Source organism: Eptatretus burgeri, chromosome 7 (genome assembly GCF_056783735.1).
Source record: "Eptatretus burgeri isolate ZD-2024b chromosome 7, Ebu_testis_v1, whole genome shotgun sequence".
NCBI lineage: Eukaryota > Metazoa > Chordata > Myxini > Myxiniformes > Myxinidae > Eptatretus > Eptatretus burgeri.
The window spans coordinates 3,601,475-3,619,940 of record NC_140967.1 but is presented as its reverse complement, the minus strand read 5'-3'; the positions used below and the strand labels follow the sequence as shown (position 1 = coordinate 3,619,940).

Sequence of the window (18,466 nt, the reverse complement as noted above, 5' to 3'; positions counted from 1 at the left end):
TGGGCACCCTTCTCTGTCAAAGTAAACGTTTGTCGGCCATCATCAAGCTGTTTCTCGCACATGGCACACTTTGTGTCATCCATGGTGTAGATGTCGCCATGTGGATGGAAAATTAGTTTTTAGGATATTGTCAAAGCTCTGCTAAATTCCACGAAAATCAGTCAAGTAGTTTACCTAATGCTGTGCGCGTACATACGATGTCTAATACCCCACACAAACAATCTGAACCAAACATCATTTACACAGTACACTCTACAACAGTCACTACACAAAGCATGCAAAATGAAATGAGTCATGCCCACAGTGTAAAAATGAGTCATGCCCTCATAAATCTGATGTATTGTACATAAACTCATGATCACCTGAACAAAGAGTCACCTGGCCGTTGAGTCCATTTACCTTAGGTGAAATGTGCTGGTGTAGGTTACCCGAATGGGGGGGGGGGGTTTGTTGTGTTGCATAGTTTATTTGTCAATCCCGATGTATACTGTATGATAAGGGAAAATAAACTCTTTTGAATTTGATTTGAATTTGTTTGACACCTATGACGTCATTTCTGACATATACGACATCATATACAAATTTTGACGACATATTTGGATTCCTTGGGGTCACTTTTCTATCCACTAATAATACATTTATGGGGTCAAAAATGCACCGTTTAGGAGATATCAGCCCCCCAACAAGTGCTCAATGGCGGCCATTTTGAATTTATGCAAATTATGGCACTTGCGGTGGTCCTATTTTGTCCTATTTTATATTGGGACATTCAGAGTGACCCCCTGAACAAGATCCAGCAATAAAAAAAAAACTATTGCAATTTGTTTCAGGTTTAACCATTCTGGGGCTAAATCGACTGGACTACATATACAGTTGGGAGAATAAGTATTTGATACACTGCCGATTTTGCAGGTTTTCCCACTTACAAAGCACATAGAGGTCTGTAATTTTTATCATAGGTACACTTCAACTGTGAAAGACGGAATCTAAAAGAAAAATCCCGAAAATCACATTGTATGATTTTTAAATAATTAATTTGCATTTTATTGCATGAAATAAGTATTTGATACATCAGAAAAACAGAACTTAATATTTGGTGCAGAAACCTTTGTTTGCAATTACAGAGATCAGACGTTTCCTGTAGTTCTTAACCAGATTTGCACAGACTGCAGCAGGGATTTTGGCCCACTCCTCCATACAGATCTTCTCCAGATCCTTCAGGTTTCGGGGCTGTCGCTGGGCAACACAGACTTTCAGCTCCCTCCAAAGAATTTCTATTGGGTTCAGGTATGGTGACTGGCTTGGCCATTCCAGGACCTTGAGATGCTTCTTACGGAGCCACTCCTTAGTTGCCCTGGCTGTGTGGTTCGGGTCATTGTCATGCTGGAAGACCCAGCCACGCCCCATCTTCAATGCTCTTGTTGAGGGAAGGAGGTTCTTGGCCAAGATCTCGTGATACATGGCCCCATCCATCCTCCCCTCAATACGGTGCAGTCGTCCTGTCCCCTTTGCAGAAAAGCATCCCCAAATAATGATGTTTCCACCTCCATGCTTCACGGTTGGGATGGTGTTCTTGGGGTTGTACTCATCCTTCTTCTTCCTCCAAACACGGCGAGTGGAGTTTAACCCAAAAAGCTATATTTTGGTCTCATCAGACCACATGACCTTCTCCCATTCCTCCTCTGGATCATCTCGATCGTCATTGGCAAACTTCAGACGGGCCTGGACATGCGCTGGCTTGAGCAGAGGGACCTTGCGTGCGCTGCAGGATTTTAATCCATGATGGCATAGTGTGTTGCTGATGGTTTTCTTTGATACTGTGGTCCCAGCTCTCTTCAGGTCATTGACCAGGTCCTGCCATGTAGTTCTGGGCTGATCCCTCACCTTTCTCATGATCATTGAGGCTCCACGAGGTGAGATCTTGCATGGAGCCCCAGACCGAGGGAGATTGACTGTTATCTTGAACTTCTTCCATTTTCTAATAATTGCACCAACAGTTGTTGCCTTCTCACCAAGCTGCTTGCCTATTGTCCTGGAGCCCATCCCAGCCTTGTGCAATCTACAATTTTGTCCCTGATGTCCTTAGACAGCTCTCTGGTCTTGCCAATTGTGGAGAGGTTGGAGTCTGATTGATTGAGTGTGGACAGCTGTCTTTTATGCAGATCACGAGTTCAAACAGGTGCAGTTAATACAGGTAATGAGTGATGGGAGGGCTTCTTAAAAAACAAAACTAACAGGTCTTTGAGAGCCAGAATTCTTCCTGGTTGGTAGGTGATCAAATACTTATTTCATGCAATAAAATGCAAATTAATTATTTAAAAATCATACAATGTGATTTTCAGGATTTTTGTTTTAGATTCCGTCTTTCACAGTTGAAGTGTACCTATGATAAAAATTGCAGACCTCTACGTGCTTTGTAAGTGGGAAAACCTGCAAAATCGGCAGTGTATCAAATTCTTGTTCTCCCCACTTTATAGGGTGTCCCAAAAAATACACAATTTTTAAAATGCTTCGTTTGATCCTAACAAACCAGTAATTTTGTCACTCATGCTTAATTTCTTGTTGCAGAGACCCCGAAGTTTGTTTTGATACCAAGCAAACGCCTGAAAATTGCCAAGACTGACCGTACAACAATGGACGAAAATTGTTGAACTTTGGCACCAGATGAAAAGTGTCGTACAGGTGCAACGTCTTTACTCGAGACATTTCGGTATCCACTTGCGCCATGCACCAAACTTTCGGACAATAAAGTGCACCATCGCAAAGTTTACCAATGTGGGAACCATCTGTGACCTTCACAAGGGTCACAGTGGTCGGAAGAGGACAGGTCGTAGTAAAGAAAATTTGGAAATGGTGAGACAGGCGGTCGTTCAGAGTTCAAAAAAATTGATTCGACGACTTTCTGCCGAGACAAACATTCATAAGAGCACCGTTCAGAGGATCCTTCGCCAAGACATTCATGCCTTTCCATACAAAATTCAAACAGAAACGGTGCTTACTGATTAACAGAAACGTAAACGACTCGACTTTGCAAATTGGTTCTCAGGAAAGTTGGAGGAAGATGCAGACTTCCTCAAAAAACTTCACATGATGGACGAATGCCATACTCACTTGTCCGGGGAGGTAAACAAGCAAAACTTTTGGTACTGGGGAACTGAAAATCCCAGTAATGCATCAACTGAACTGGTGCCTCGATCTGTTCTCAAGGTCACCATGTGGATGGCGGTTGGTTGGTATGGGATAATTGGTCCATACTTCTTTGAAGATGACCAGGGACGCACTTGCACCGTAAACCAGAGCAACTATTGCGAAATGATTCAGGAATTCTATCTGCCTGAGCTACGTACTTAGGCCCGTAGGAGAAACAACCTGATCCAGATAAGAACCCAGTGGTTCCAGCAGGATGGGGCACCACCCCATACAGCCAGGGAAACAAGGCATTTTCTCAACCAATATTTTGAGGGCCGCTTTATCTCCCTCTGCGAAGACGTTGAGTGGCCACTATATTCCCCTGACCTTACTCCTCCGGACTTCTTGTGGGGGTATCTCAAGGACAGGATCTATGGAAACCCTAGGCCTCAGACTCTTGATCAGCCAAAGGAAAACATCCACCGAGAAATCCAGAACATTCCTCAGGAAATGTTTCCCAAAGTGATGGAGAACATGACAACGCGTTTGCAGGCAGTGATCGGACAACGTGGAGCCTACGTCGAACATGTTGTCTAAAAGAAAACGACGATTCTACAGCAAATTTAAATTTTGGTGGCAATTTTGACATTGGTACAATAAACTTCAACCTTTCAGCTTTCTATCCAGCCAAATATATTTTTAAAAAATATATGTTATGATCATCCTCTTTGCAGATGAAAAGTTGTATATTTTTTTGGGACACCCTGTATATGTACATTTCAAATTTATCTATATATTGTTGCAGGCCGGGTTCCGGTGGCGAGAACGACCGCTAAGTGGGGGAAGTTACGTCATCTCTCACCAGACTCACTGAATTGTAGGCTGTCGCTCAGGATAATTCCGTGACGTGGCGGGTCACTGAACCGACCGTGGAACGCCAATATCTCGACCGCGTAGCATAGGTTCTTTTTGTCCAGAACCAGTTTACCTAATTAACCACGCAGTGTCGTCTACCGGGGAACCACGCCCTCGGTACGCCTTGCCCGAACCGGATCACTCTACCAACTACGGTGGAGTACCAACTACCAACTCCGGATCGGATGCAGTCGAGCGGAACTACCAAGGCGTACCGGCTAGAATGAACAGATTATCGGGGATAAAAACCCGGCTAAACTTAGATCCGAACCATGCTGGACCAATGAAGGAAAAGACAGAAACGAACTGGGAACATTTCTACAATAATTTATTTACAAGCACTTACAAAAGAAAGACACAGAGCAGACTTACGCGGGAATACAACAGGCAAGATTTACAATGATCAACTAAAAGCACTTATGCAGTTCTACTTAAAGACGGCGCCACACACTCAGACGAAAAGAAACCCAGATATTTGCAAAGAGCCCCTGCAGCCAGAGAGGGAGGTGAGCTGAGGGTGCAGTTCCTTCTGGTACCTGAACGTTGGAGGGAAGGGACGCTCCATGGTGCGGCACCCATCAATGGTCGTGTGGCTCAGTCCACAGCTGCACGCGTGGTGTTCATGTCTGCGAAAGCCCGGGTCGGGTAGAGCGGAGTCCGAAGCAGGGATCAGGGCTGCAGACAGGGCCCTACGAGAGATCTGGTCAAGGTCGGGTCGAGGGCTTCCCAGCTCTCTCACACTTGAAATGAACGACTCCCAAAGGGCGCAACCACTCCACAACCTTCCTCCTTTCTTTCGCTATCAGCCGACGAACTGTCTCACTCCAACGCTCTGCTCAAGACGACTCACTTTCCAGCTCACTCTCAAGAAGACTCACTTTCCAGCTGACCAGACCACTCTGAACGAATGGTGTCATAATTTAAAGATCTCCCTCAGCGGGGAGGGCCTTGGTGAAGCCGACGTCATTGTTCGCCCTGATTGGACGGGGCTTCCATGGAGCCGCCCTTTCTGGGCGGGGTTTCAGCCATACCGGGAAGTCCACCCACTCCATGCGTGTTCGGACTCGCCAAAAAGGAACTACTGCAGAGATTCTGCTTCGGAAAGCGAGTCACCGGTTTGGACCCTGTCACACCTTGACGTTTTAGCCAGTGTCTGGCAAGGTCTCAAAATGTATGTAAAACGATGGCGTACGCTGAACTATTGATGTTTTTTTTTTAAGTTTTGGGCGTATAATATTGTGTTGGATGTATGCATAACGTATTAGTAACGTACACAGAACGTTTCAATCACATATAGATAACTTATACCAATGAATGCTGAGTGTGTTGTCGGCGTTCACAACCTATGCCCAACGATAGTCTAACTTATGCATAGCGTGGCAGCATATCGCAGACGATCACGTGGCGTAGGCTATTAATAGGCTGCGGCTCGACGATTCAAATCGTAACCGCACTAGTCATCGAAGTGTTAAGCCGCTGTCACACCTTGACGTTTTAGCCAGCGTATGCCGACGTATGAAAAATTTGCCGGACCAAGCTGGCACACGTCGAATACGTTATGGGTTAGTTTTGTGTACGTTAAGAGCACGCTGGCATATTTCGTAGTACGTTGGCATACGTCGTAGTACGCTGGCGTACGTCGTCATACGCCGAGTATGTCGAAATTTTCAGCATGTTGAAAATTTATCGACGTACTCGGCGTATGACACACGTTCCGCATACACTGGCCATAAGTTGTAGGCACGTTACGCGATCGTTGACACACGTCGACACACGCTCCTTGTACATTACTCATAAGTCGAAACGCGTCAATGTAATGGTTAGCGTCAGTGTTTCAGACTCCCTGGTTTTTTATTTTATTTTTTTTTCCCTTCGGTATGACGGTGATGTTGACACTTCCATTTCTAGTGTGGTTATGATTTAATCGTTGAGCGGCAGCCTATTAATTATATTATATTATCACCGCACTAGAAATCGAAGTGTTAAAACACCGTCGTACCGAAGAAAAAAAATAACCCAGGGAGTCTGGAACACTGACGCTAACCATTATGTTGACGTGTTTCGACTTATGAGTAGCGTACAAGTAACGTGTGTCAACGATCGCGTAATGTGCCTACAACACGTTACTCATAGGTGAGAAATAAGTTTCGGGTACGCTAAACATTACCTCGACGTGTTTCGACTTGTGAGTAACTTACAAATAACGTGTGTCAACGATCGCGTAACGTGCCTACAACTTATGGCCAGCATTATGCGGAACGTGTGAGTCATACGCTGGCATACGTCGAAAAATTTCAAGCATGGAAAATTTGTCTAACACCTCGGCGTACTACGACGTATGCCAGCATACAAAGACGTATGCCAGCGTCCTACGAAAAAAAAGCCAGCGTACTACGACGTATGCCAGCGTGCTCTTAACGTATACAAACTTACCCATAACGTATTCGACGTGTGCCAGCGTTTTAGCCAATTTTTTTTTACCATACGTCAGGCATACGCTGGCTAAATCGTCAAGGTGTGACAGGGCCTTCAGGCGAGTAGGTGAACACACGCTTGTTCAGCCCATGCGAGAGTAGCAAGCGAGATGAAGGTGTGAGCAGGCAGAGGGTACCGTGGGTCGTCGTGGATGGGATAAAATGATTTATTAATCTTACTAAGAAAACATCGCAACGCACCCCTTTGATTTCCCACGAAATGCAAGGAGGGGTTCTATCTACACATATACTTAACGGCATAACTAACTTCGGGGCACCTGTATGTTTGTATGCATACAGTTCCGAAAACCGTAACAATATTATTAATAAATATATATCTTCTTCTTCTTTCGGCTGCTCCCGTTAGGGGTCGCCACAGCGGATCATCCGTTATGATCCGCATAATGATTTGGCACATGTTTTACGCCGGATGCCCTTCCTGACGCAACCCTGGTCACCTCTTACGACACAGGGATATGGTACACCTATTCTAACCGTGGCATACACCGGGCCCAGTACATTGGTACTCACTTCGCCGACCTCGGAAGGATGGCAGGCTGAGTCAACCTCCTGGTGTGTATTAATTCAGGCGGCCAACGGGACTTGAACTCAGGACCTTTTGGATCCCAAGCCACTACCCTAAGCACTACGCCAACACCAGGCTATGAATATATATATATATATATATATATATATATATATATATATATATATATATATATATATATATATATATATATATATATATATATATATATATATATATATATACATATACATACATACATATACATACATACATATACATACATACATATACATACATACATATATATATATATATATATATATATATATATATATATATATTCATTCATTCATATTCGTATATCAAAATATGTCTGTGGCGTAGCCAGGCTGAGGCAGAGGAGGCAGTTTCCTCGTCGTTCATTTCATGAAATATGATCTGGCCTGAGCCATCTGGCCAACTGAACTCCCTGGGGAGTAAACTATCGAAGCTACCCGGCAGTGCTCTGAATACTCTTATCTCCACTCCTATCACAATACCTAAATAGGACAATACCCCCCCCCCCTAATATTGCACAGGAAAATAAAATTATCCCTATGTTTTCTTTCTTATTGTGTTTGCAGGATATCGATCATGAACATCCTTTAACAGATTTGGCCTACCAGATATATAATGTCACAAAACTAAAATCACACTCTCAGCTCCCCCCCCCCCCATACCTATCGCAACGCCCACTTTGACATCAACCAAGTTCACCTCTTTTCGCCTCGTCACTTTTGGACCTCTGGCTACGCCCTTGAATAGTGAGTATTTTAGCTTCAGATTCGTGCAAAAAATGATCAAATTACCCGAAAACAAGCTTTTTAAACCAAACAAAAGCATTGTCTGACTAAACTTTTTGTTCTGCATCACTATTCTGAAGCGAAAACGTGTGATTTCATTGAAATACTAAATGTGGAGTGTGATGAGCACTCCACTGATCTCCATTGGACATAGTCCTTCACCAAAGCATCACCTCCAACCCAGAGGCCTCGGCCCAGCAACTCTGTCAAACATACAAAGATTTCAGGGTCAACATCGGTTGAACATCAAACCATTCTTATAACCATCACAATGCCCTTATAAAAATCTCAATATCAATTCAAGCTTGAAAAGATGCTTGGTACAACAAAACTTCAACATTGACATAAACAGACATTTTGAAGGACATTACCATAAAACAGACAAAAAAGAAAACCACAAAGCTTTTCGTTGTGCTCTCTTCAGGTGAAATTCACAGAAAGTGAATGAGGTAATGAAGAACAGTCAAACAGGACACCTATCAACAAAGTCAATTCTGATTGGACGTTCTCTACTTATGAGTCATCACCTCCCAATTGGAAAGGTGGAAGGAGCCTGTTCAGTGTTCAGCTCTCCAGTTGAAGGTTGCAGAGTCTGAAGCGGAGCCCCTAAGGCTGTTGCAGAATCCTCTTCATCAATATTTGTGATCGTGAGAAGTTTGTGTTCCTCTTCTTCTTTGCACAAATAAGCAAAGTGAGTAGACAAACTCTTTTGCTGACATAACATAGGGTCCGTGGAATAGATAACATGGGGTCCGTGGAATAGATAAGTGTCGCTTCGACTATTCGGAGATGCGTTATACTTCGTCCTCCACTCAATATCTTGAATGCATCCACATTATACTGTTCAGCATAGTTTGCATTCTCAATCAAATGCTGTCCAATAGCAGATACACATTATGTTGTGATTGATGCTGGGACCTTCCTACAAGTACGAGCCAGCTGTATTCGTGCACCAATTGTGTTTTTCCTGATGGACAAAGGGACGTGCTGTTTGATTCTGTCAGGGTGTGGGTAGTTCTGCCTACATACAGAGCATCACATCAGCACTTGAACTCGTAAATAATATTGCTACGTTTTGAAGCAGGCAGAACATCCTTCTTAACTGCAGGAATCAGACGTTGAGAGATGAAAATCACTCTTGGATGAACATAATGTTATGAAAAGTCACAGACTTTTAACAACATTATGGTCGTCCAAATTGATGGGATGGCCATGGGCTCTCCTTTGGGCCCAATGTTGGCAAACATTTTTGTTGGCCATCATAAACTGCAGAAGTTGACCAAGTTGCAGGTATCTCAATCCCCAATCGTATACTACAGATATGTGGATGACATATTTTGCCTGTTTGAATCTCGTGAAGTCTGTGACCGTTTCTTGAATGAATTAAATTATCTTCATCCTGCCCTCAAGTTCACAACAGAATTGGAATGTTCTGGTTGCTTACCCTTTCTGGACGTCCTCGTGGAGAGATCTGCATCATCCTTCACTACATCCATCTATAGAAAGCCCACGTTCACCAGCCAGTATAGTCAATGGGACTCTTTGAGCTCAACAAGATACCAGATTGGTTTGATCAATGTATTAGTGAGTCGAGCTAAGAGGACATGTTCCAACTCCAAGCTTCAGACAGAGATGGACAAGATTGCTGGCATTTCCAGTGAGAATAGATTTCCTGAGTATATCATCAGGAGGTTTATGCACAAATTCCTCACTGCTGTAGACGAACGGAAAGTGGGTCCTGAAAAGTGCCCGGTCTACATCAAGATTCCCTGGAAAGGGAAAATGTTGCAAAGATATATGAGGAACAAATCAAAAGGTGTGTCTCAAACACTTATCTGACTGTTCGTCTAAGAGTGATTTTCACCTCTCGACGTCTGATTCCTGCAGTTAAGAAGGATGTTCTGCCTGGTTCTGGGTTGAGAGAGATAAAGAAAAAGAAAGAGAGAGAGAGAGAGAGAGAGAGAGAGAGAGAGAGAGAGAGAGGTTGCGAGAGAGAGAGAGAGAGTGAGAGTAAGAGACAGACAGAGAGAGTGAGAGGAATAGACAGACAGAGAGAGAGAGAGAGAGAGAGAGAGAGAGAGAGAGAGAGAGAGAGAGAGAGAGAGAGAGAGAGAGAGAGAGAGAGAGAGAGAGAGAGAGAGAGAGAGAGAGAGAGAGATAGATAGATAGATAGATAGATATATATATATATATGTATTTATATATATATATATTGTTGCGGATTCGCGCCCGCCGGCGTGCGACGGCCACGTAACTCGAATCGCGGCACGTCGCCCACTGGACGGACAATCCAGTCGTGACCCTCTCGGACTAACGCCGGGAACCAGTCACGGGTGGACCTTTCGGTCTCACCACGATCGAGCCAATCAGCCCCCGCGTGGGATAGGGTTGCTCGCCAAATTCGACCTACCTAAGTACCCACGCGGAGGGTAGACCGGGCGATCACACCTCGCCGCAGGTCGACTTCGGACACGGGCCACTTAAGCGACCCGTTCCGTACTATCAGAATAACCGAGCGGTGTTATCGTCGACCTCGACGGTTCGATTAATTATCGGGCGTATTCAGCCCACTACCAACCCTTTACGTGAAGCAAGATGAGGGTTCAATGGGAGAAATGACGAAGCGAAGCGGGTAACAGTTCAACAATAAAGCACATTTATTCGCGACGAACGGAAAGCACACATATTCAATTCCACCAAAAGCACACAGAAAAAACACAATTCCATTTACACAAAAAGCAAATATAAAAGCGAAAACAATGCAGAGCTAATACCGACTACCGAGCACACGGCAACACTTATACAATTCTACCTCACAGACGGCGCCGACAACACATACCCAAAACCAAGGAAAGAATACCCCCAAGAATGAGGCGGGCCTGAGGCCGAGACCGGGTCGCGCCTACCCGTCTGGTGATGAGACGCGGAGCGGCGATGGCGCCGCAACTCCGCGGACCTCGCGGACAGTGTCTGGCAGGGGGTGGGAAAGGGGCCCCCTTGGTCGCACTATCTCAGCGCGGGGGGAAACAGGAGGGGGTTGCTGATGCTCGGGGTATAGAGGATCTTTATTATGTGCGACGAGCGTCTCCACCTCGGCCAGGTCGCGCTGTCGGCCTCCCTCGGGTGCAGCTTCCTGCACGACGCGAGCACCCCCTCGTCTGGTGTCGCCGCCTTTCCACAGCTCCGTCCCCTCCGTTCTGCACACGACGAGCAGCTCCACCGCCCGCGAAGTCTTGACCCTCTGCTTCCGACTCTCCTACTCTCCGCCTCTCCGCCTCGGGACTCTCCGACTCTCCACTTCTTGACTCTCCGACCCTCCGCCTCTGGACTCTCCGACTCTCCGACTCTGGACTCTCCGACTCTCCCGACTGACGAACACGGTCCTTTTATCCCCCCGTAGCTTCGCCTTTGACCCCCTCCCTTTGACCTTTCACCTCGCTCCCCATTAGCCCGAGAAAAAGTGGGCGTGAAGGCTTTTTGATCCACAAATTTGCATATATCGATCGTCCTGGAGGCGGGGCCAAATCGCCCCTCGCTCACCGATTGGACGGCAAAAAGTGGGCGTGTGTCGTTTTTGATCCGTTTTTGAAGCACAAAATCCGTGATTTTGTACACGCTGTTCGACGCGCGCCCTGCACGAGTCCAACACCGGTACCCACAGGCGGCGCAAGAACGGTGGCGATGCGACGGCTGCGAGGTGTGACGTGAAGGTCGTGGCGGTTGTGGTGAAGCGGCGTTGTGGTTGGTGGTTGATGTTGTGGTTGTGGTGGTAATCATGGTGGTTGGTCCAAAATAAAGATAGTTAAAGAAAAACGGCTATCCTGAAGAGTCGCAGCACGCATATATGACATGTATTCCCACTAGACAACGGGTTTGGGCCTAACTACACATGCACTTACCGAGATACCTCACCTAAGGGACCTGAATGGTGGTTTGCGAATTTGGTAACCACAACAATATATATATATATATATATATATATATATATATATATATATATATATATATATATATATATATATATATATATATATGCTTTTGGTGATGTCGGTGGCATGGCATGGGATTAAGGGCAGAGCTGAGCAGGCAGGCGGCGCGGAGCGCTGGGCGAGTGAACAATTGAGGTTTTGTGCTGAGCGCATCTATGAGGGCAATCTGAAACACAGATACATTTACAGATTTGCATCCACATCATTATTAAGATATCTTCTCATATGTCCTGTCTTTTGTATTCTGTCTCGTCTGCTGTGGACACAAAAGAGCAATCGGTGATGGAAAGTCCTGACAACCGTTCTTTTCAGGGCGACCCCACAGGCACATACCTCTTTCCATTTTTCCTTCACTGCACCTCATCGCACCTCCTCTGACCACACACCTTAAACATCCTCAGTTTTCCTTCTCCTCCCCATAATAAGCGACTGGAAAGCGTGAGCCCATCAGCCACACCAAGTACAAAAAGAGATCGCAAACAGCCTGTCCTTTCTCTTTCTTTGCTTTCTAATTTCCTCGGGTATGTGTCTGATTGCGTCTCTCATGTTTATATAAGTTAAGATTGCATAAGATTAGTATCGGTATAAGTCTGCATTGTGTCCTTTTATTGTGTTTTTGTAAATATTTGCATTCTCTTGTTTATAATAAACCTGTGTTATAAATGTACCCAGGTTGTAGCATCTTCTTCATTCGTCCAACGCAGTCTGCATGTCGTATAACCGGGAAGTTTTGCCCCTTGTAATTTGCTCTGATTAGCCAGTGTGTACTCACAGCTCCACTCAGCTGCATCTGATCCGGTGAATAATTGGAGTACGCATTGAGGGCACAAGACCACCCTCCCCCCATCCCTCTTTGATGTGGCCGTCCACCCATAAGGTATCACGCGAGGTGTAACCCTGCAGAATCGGCAGTACCAATCGGTGCTCATGGTTACTTAGCAATCCGCCAGAGCACTCACTTATTCATGCCTGGTGGCCTCATGACCAGGTGTTCGCAGGATGAACCTGAGCGCTTCCCCTCCTGGTCAAACTCAAACCCCGGATCTGCAACAATATATATATATATATATATATATATATATATATATATATATATATATATATATATATATATATATATATATATATATATATATATATATATATATATATATATATATATATATATATATATACAGGGGGATATGAAAGAGATAGAGATAGATAGATAGATATATTAATTAGTTCATAAGCAGAATCAGTTATATAAATGAGATGTGGATCTCTGGCATAATCGACTGACTGCTTTCTTCCCATGAATAATTACTCATTCTACATAGAAGCCACCAAATCCAAGCTTGTGGGTGAGTGAGACTCGTCTTATCGTAAACGTAATCCATTGATCAAAAGAGTTCACATCCGTCATGTTGATGTTACTCATGCAATAATCCTCCGAATTATAAAATGTGCCTTGAGTTCTCCCCCATCATGTTCTAAGAGACAGAGTGCAGTAAGTCCTCTCAGGTAGAGCACAGGTTCTGACTTTGGTCCTGTTTTGAATGTCATTATCCCCACGCTTTTTTAAAAAAACGGGGGATATTGTAATCGGCTGTGTCTGTCCGCCTGTCACGTGATCTCCTCCTAAACGGTTTTGCAGAAATTCAGCATACCTGGTAGTTATGATCACCACATGGCAAGAAGGTGTGAGAGCAGGATCATTTTTGGCTCAATCCCACGGGTTGGGGTCAAACACCAAAACGTACAATTACGGGCACATTTTACATTTTAAAACATTTTTAAATGAACCTTTGTCTGTTAATTAAACATGGCAGGACGTATGTAATATGTAACTCTGTTTTTTGAAAAAAAATATTGACGGGGAAGAAAATGGAAAGGAGAAAGGTTGAGATGGAGGATGTCGGTGGTGTGGAGGAAATCGAGTCGGGGCTGGGGTTGAGAATTCTGCCTTTTTCTGTAAGGTAACACATGAACAGGCCTTAATATTCAGGATATTGCATCCATAAGATTTGCTGCAGTTAAGAATTACGTTTCCGAATAAATCTTGTCGTTCAACCTGTACAGGTTTTAAAATGTCGTTTCATAGCCTTAGGGGAACTGAGGATTTAAGATTTGCTGAGGCACTATGGCTCACTGGGGTACGCTGCTGCTGTTGCTGCATCAGCACCACAATACCAAGGAGTGCTCAACGCTGTCGTATTCACATCGTTTGCAGAAAATTCCCATCCATGGGACGCCCATGATGCATGGTCATAATTTTGAGATGATATGCACCACGGTAGGATATGATGCCGGGACGAGCACTGGGGAATGTCCTGGCTGAAAAGGCTCCTTGGTCATGGCATTGGTGTGGGATGGCAAGAGAAGAGTGTTTCCTTTTATCATGTCCTGGTATGGGGAGAGAAGAGTGTGTTTCCTTTTATCATGTCCTGTGGACGTTCGATGAAGTTTGTACATTTCCGATTGAATCATCATGTTGACAAAGATGGAGCTTTGCGGGTATTTAATTGTTCGTTCACATGACCCGTCTCTAAGGTTACAAATGAATCTTTTATTCGTCGTTTTATTCCCTCGGAAGAGTTTTAACTCAACCAAAGGTAAGAATATAGACACGGTGTTGACTCTCTCGTAGCCTTTTTTTCAATTCTCAAATTAAATTATTGGATCTGCACAGGTGAGTGATGGTTTCATAGGTTTATTACAATTCTTATGACGCACCTGTGCTTTGAAAATAGATTCAAGATGAGCTGCGAGGTGAGTCATATGGTGCACACTCATGCTATCGGTTTGTGTCCCAATCGAGTTTTCCTTTATGACACCCCTTGAGAGCATCGTATGATGTCTCATTGTCACATGAGCTATGGGGACGTTTTCTCAACCTGTGCCTGACTCCAGCGGAGCAACAAGTTATAATTGTTTCTTCCTGTCGATTTCAGGCCAATCAAGGCTGTGAAACGTTTGATTGTAAAACTGTAAAGGGGAACTTTTTTGACGTTTTTTTAATGTTTCCATTATGTGGTGGAGGTATGCGCTCTACCGAGTGCCCTTCTAGTTTTGTACATGATGAAATGAGATGGGCAACTGTCCCCAATGAATTTCAAATCTCAAACAGTAATCTGTTATGTCACATTGAATGGACCAATGTTATCAGATGTGTGCAAGGAAGGACAATTGGCAGACTGATGGAATTAGGAACCCGAACCTACAAACATTTGAAAACCCCAATGTGAATCGTGCTAAAATTGCCTTTTTTTCATTCAAAGTAGAGCAATCATTATTCCACAGCTCATAAAGCTTCATGTTGTGACAGTGATGAGAGCAAGAAGACTTGTAACAGCTTTTTCAATCTCTCCCAAATATCTCCCTTACCTCGATAGAGAGCGCAGCTGGACGAGTGTTCAAGGATCCGTGCCTGAAAGCTCTGCACCGACACGTGTGCTTCTGACAATCGCAAACAATCCAGAAAAACCGAGACCTGTTCATTTGCTGCTTGCATTTCATTCCCAAGTGTGGCACGTGTCCGACAGGGGTGAGTCGAGCATGGAGAAATGGCTTGCACTGTGTATTGTCTCAACTTGTTTTTGTTAATCATGGACTTGGCACATCAATAAGACTTCATGCTTTTGATTGCAGAATCGATGGGGTGGAACATCATTATACAGCCATACGTTTCGACTGAACACTATCTTGCAATCTTCTTCTTCCTCTTTCGGCTTGCTCCCGTTAGGGGTCGCCACAGCGGACCAACTGTCTCCATTTCGCTCTATCCTCCACATCTTCCATTGACACTCCAACCACCCGCATGTCCGCCCTCACCGCATCCATGAACCTCTTCTTTGGCCTTCCTCTTCTCCTCCTGCCTGGCGGCTCCATCTTCAACATCCTTCTCCCGATATACTCCGTTTCCCTCCTGTGCACATGTCCAAACCATCTCAATCTCGCCTCTCTCACTTTGTTTCCAAACCGTCCGACCTGCGCTGTCCCTCTAATGCACTCATTTCTTATCCTATCCATCCTCGTCACTCCCAACGAGAATCGCAGCATCTTTAACTCTGCCACCTCCAGCTCTGCTTCCTGTCTTTTTGTTAGCACCACCGCCTCCAAACCATACAACATAGCTGGTCTCACTACCGTCTTGTATACTTTCCCCTTCACTCTTGCAGCTACCCTTCTGTCACAAATCACTCCTGCAACTCTTCTCCACCCACTCCATCCTGCCTGCACTCTCTTTTTCACTTCTCTCCCACACTCTCCGTTACTTTGGACAGTTGATCCCAAGTATTTAAACCAATCCACCTTCCCCACCTCAACTCCTTGCAACTGCACCATACCACCACCCTCCCTCTCATTTACGCACATGTACTCCGTCTTACTCCTACTGACTAACATTCCCCTTCTCTCCAGTGCGTACCTCCACCTCTCAAGGCTCGATTCAGCCTGCTCCCTACTCTCCCTACAGATCATGATGTCATCCGCGAACATCATGGTCCATGGAGACTCCAGTCTGATCTCGTCCGTCAACCTGTCCATCACCATTGCAAACAAGAAAGGGCTCAGAGTCGATCCTTGGTGCAATCCCACTTTAACCTTAAACCGGTCCGTCATTCCTACCTATACCGCACACCTCACCGCTGTCACACTGTCCTCATACATATCCTGCACGATCCTCACATACTTCTCCAACACTCCCGACTTCCTCATACAATACCACAACTCCTCTCTTGGCACCCTATCATAAGCTTTCTCTAAATCCACAAACACACAATGTAACTCTTTCTGGCCTTCCCTATACTTCTCCATCAACATTCTCAAAGCAAACATCGCATCAGTGGTGCTCTTTCCTGGCATAAACCCATATTGCTGCTCACAGATCATCACCTCTCCTCTCAACCGAGCTTCCACTACTCTTTCCCACAACTTCATGGTGTGGCTTAACAACTTTATCCCTCTGTAATTTCCACAGCTCTGCACATCACCCTTATTCTTGAAAATCGGAACCAACACACTTAATCTCCACTCCTCCGGCATCCTCTCACTTTCCAAGACTTTATTAAACAATCTGGTTAACAACCCCACTGCCATCTCTCCAGAAGCACTTCCATGCCTCCACTGGTATACCATCTGGGCCAACCGCCTTTCCACTTTTCATCTTCTTCATAGCAGTCCTCACTTCATCCTTACTGATCCACCCCACTTCCAGATTCACTATCTCCACCTCTTCCAACCTTCTCTCTCTCTCTCATTTTCTTCATTCATCAGCTCCTCAAAGTACTCCATCCACCTTCTCAACACACTCTCCTCGCTCGTCAGCACATTCCCATTTGCGTCCTTTATCACCCTAACCTGCAGCACATCCTTCCCAGCTCGGTCCCTCTGTCTTGCCAATCGGTATAAATCCTTTTCCCCTTCTTTTGTATCCAACTTCTCATACAGCTCGTCATATGCCTTTTCCTTGGCCTTAGCCACCTCTCTTTTTGCTTTTCGACACCACTCCTTGTACTCCTGCCTCCGTTCTTCATCTCTCTGACTATCCCACTTCTTTTTCGCCAACCCCTTCTTCCTTATACTTTCCTGTACTTCCTCATTCCACCACCAAGTCTCCTTATCTTCCTTCCTCTGTCCAGATGTCACACCAAGTACCTTCCTAGCTATCTCCCTCACAACTTCTGCTGTCGTTGCCCAATCATCCCACCCATCTTTACCACCATCCAACGCCTGTCTCACCTCCTCCCTAAATTTCACGCAACAGTCTTCCTCCTTCAGCTTCCACCATCTGGTCCTTGGTTCAGCCCTCACTCTCTTCCTCAACCTCACCTCTAAAGTCATCCTACAGACCACCAATCGATGCTGTCGAGCTACACTCTCCCCTGCCACAACCTTACAGTCACTAATCTCTTTCAGGTTGCATCTCCTACTTAAGATGTAATCCACCTGTGTGCACTTTCCTCCACTCTTGTATGTCACCCTGTGTTCCTCCTTCTTCTTGAAATACGTATTTACCACTGCCATTTCCATTCTTTTTGCAAACTCTACCACCATTTGCCCTTCCACATTTCTCTTGTTGAGACCGTACCTCCCCATCACCTCCTCATCCTCTTTATTCCCTTCCCCAACATGTCCATTGAAATCTGCTCCAATCACCACTCTTTCATCCTTGGATACACTCTCCACCACTTCATCTAACTCACTCCAGAAATCTTCTTTATATTCCATCTCACACCCATATGTGGGGCATATGCACTGATGACATTCATCATCACCCCTTCAATTTCCAACTTCACCCTCATCACTCGGTCAGACACCCTCCTCACCTCCAATACCCTCTTGACATGATCTTCCTTCAGGATTATCCCGACACCATTTCTCCTCCCATCCACACCATGGTAGAACAGTTTGAAACCACCTCCAATGCTCCTTGCCTTACTCCCCATCCACTTGGTCTCTTGTACACACAGTATGTCCACCTTTCTTCTCTCCATCATATCAGCCAACTCTCGCCCTTTGCCAGTCATCGTCCCAACATTCAGAGTTCCAACTCTCACCTCCACACTTCTACCCTTCCCCCTCTCCCACTGCCTCCGGACTCGCCTT

General features: G+C 45.1%; 1 protein-coding gene across 4 annotated transcripts in view; it reads left to right on the top strand.

Annotated features, from left to right (window-relative positions):
- Positions 1-18,466, top strand: part of LOC147022565 (leukocyte tyrosine kinase receptor-like) — a 475,774-nt gene that overhangs the window by 186,060 nt on the left and 271,248 nt on the right. For all 4 annotated transcript variants that reach the window (XM_085887264.1, XM_085887262.1, XM_085887265.1 and 1 more), the window contains one exon: positions 15,253-15,404. In XM_085887264.1, coding sequence (XP_085743390.1) covers positions 15,253-15,404 — 152 coding nt within the window. The remainder of the gene's footprint in view (positions 1-15,252; positions 15,405-18,466) is intronic.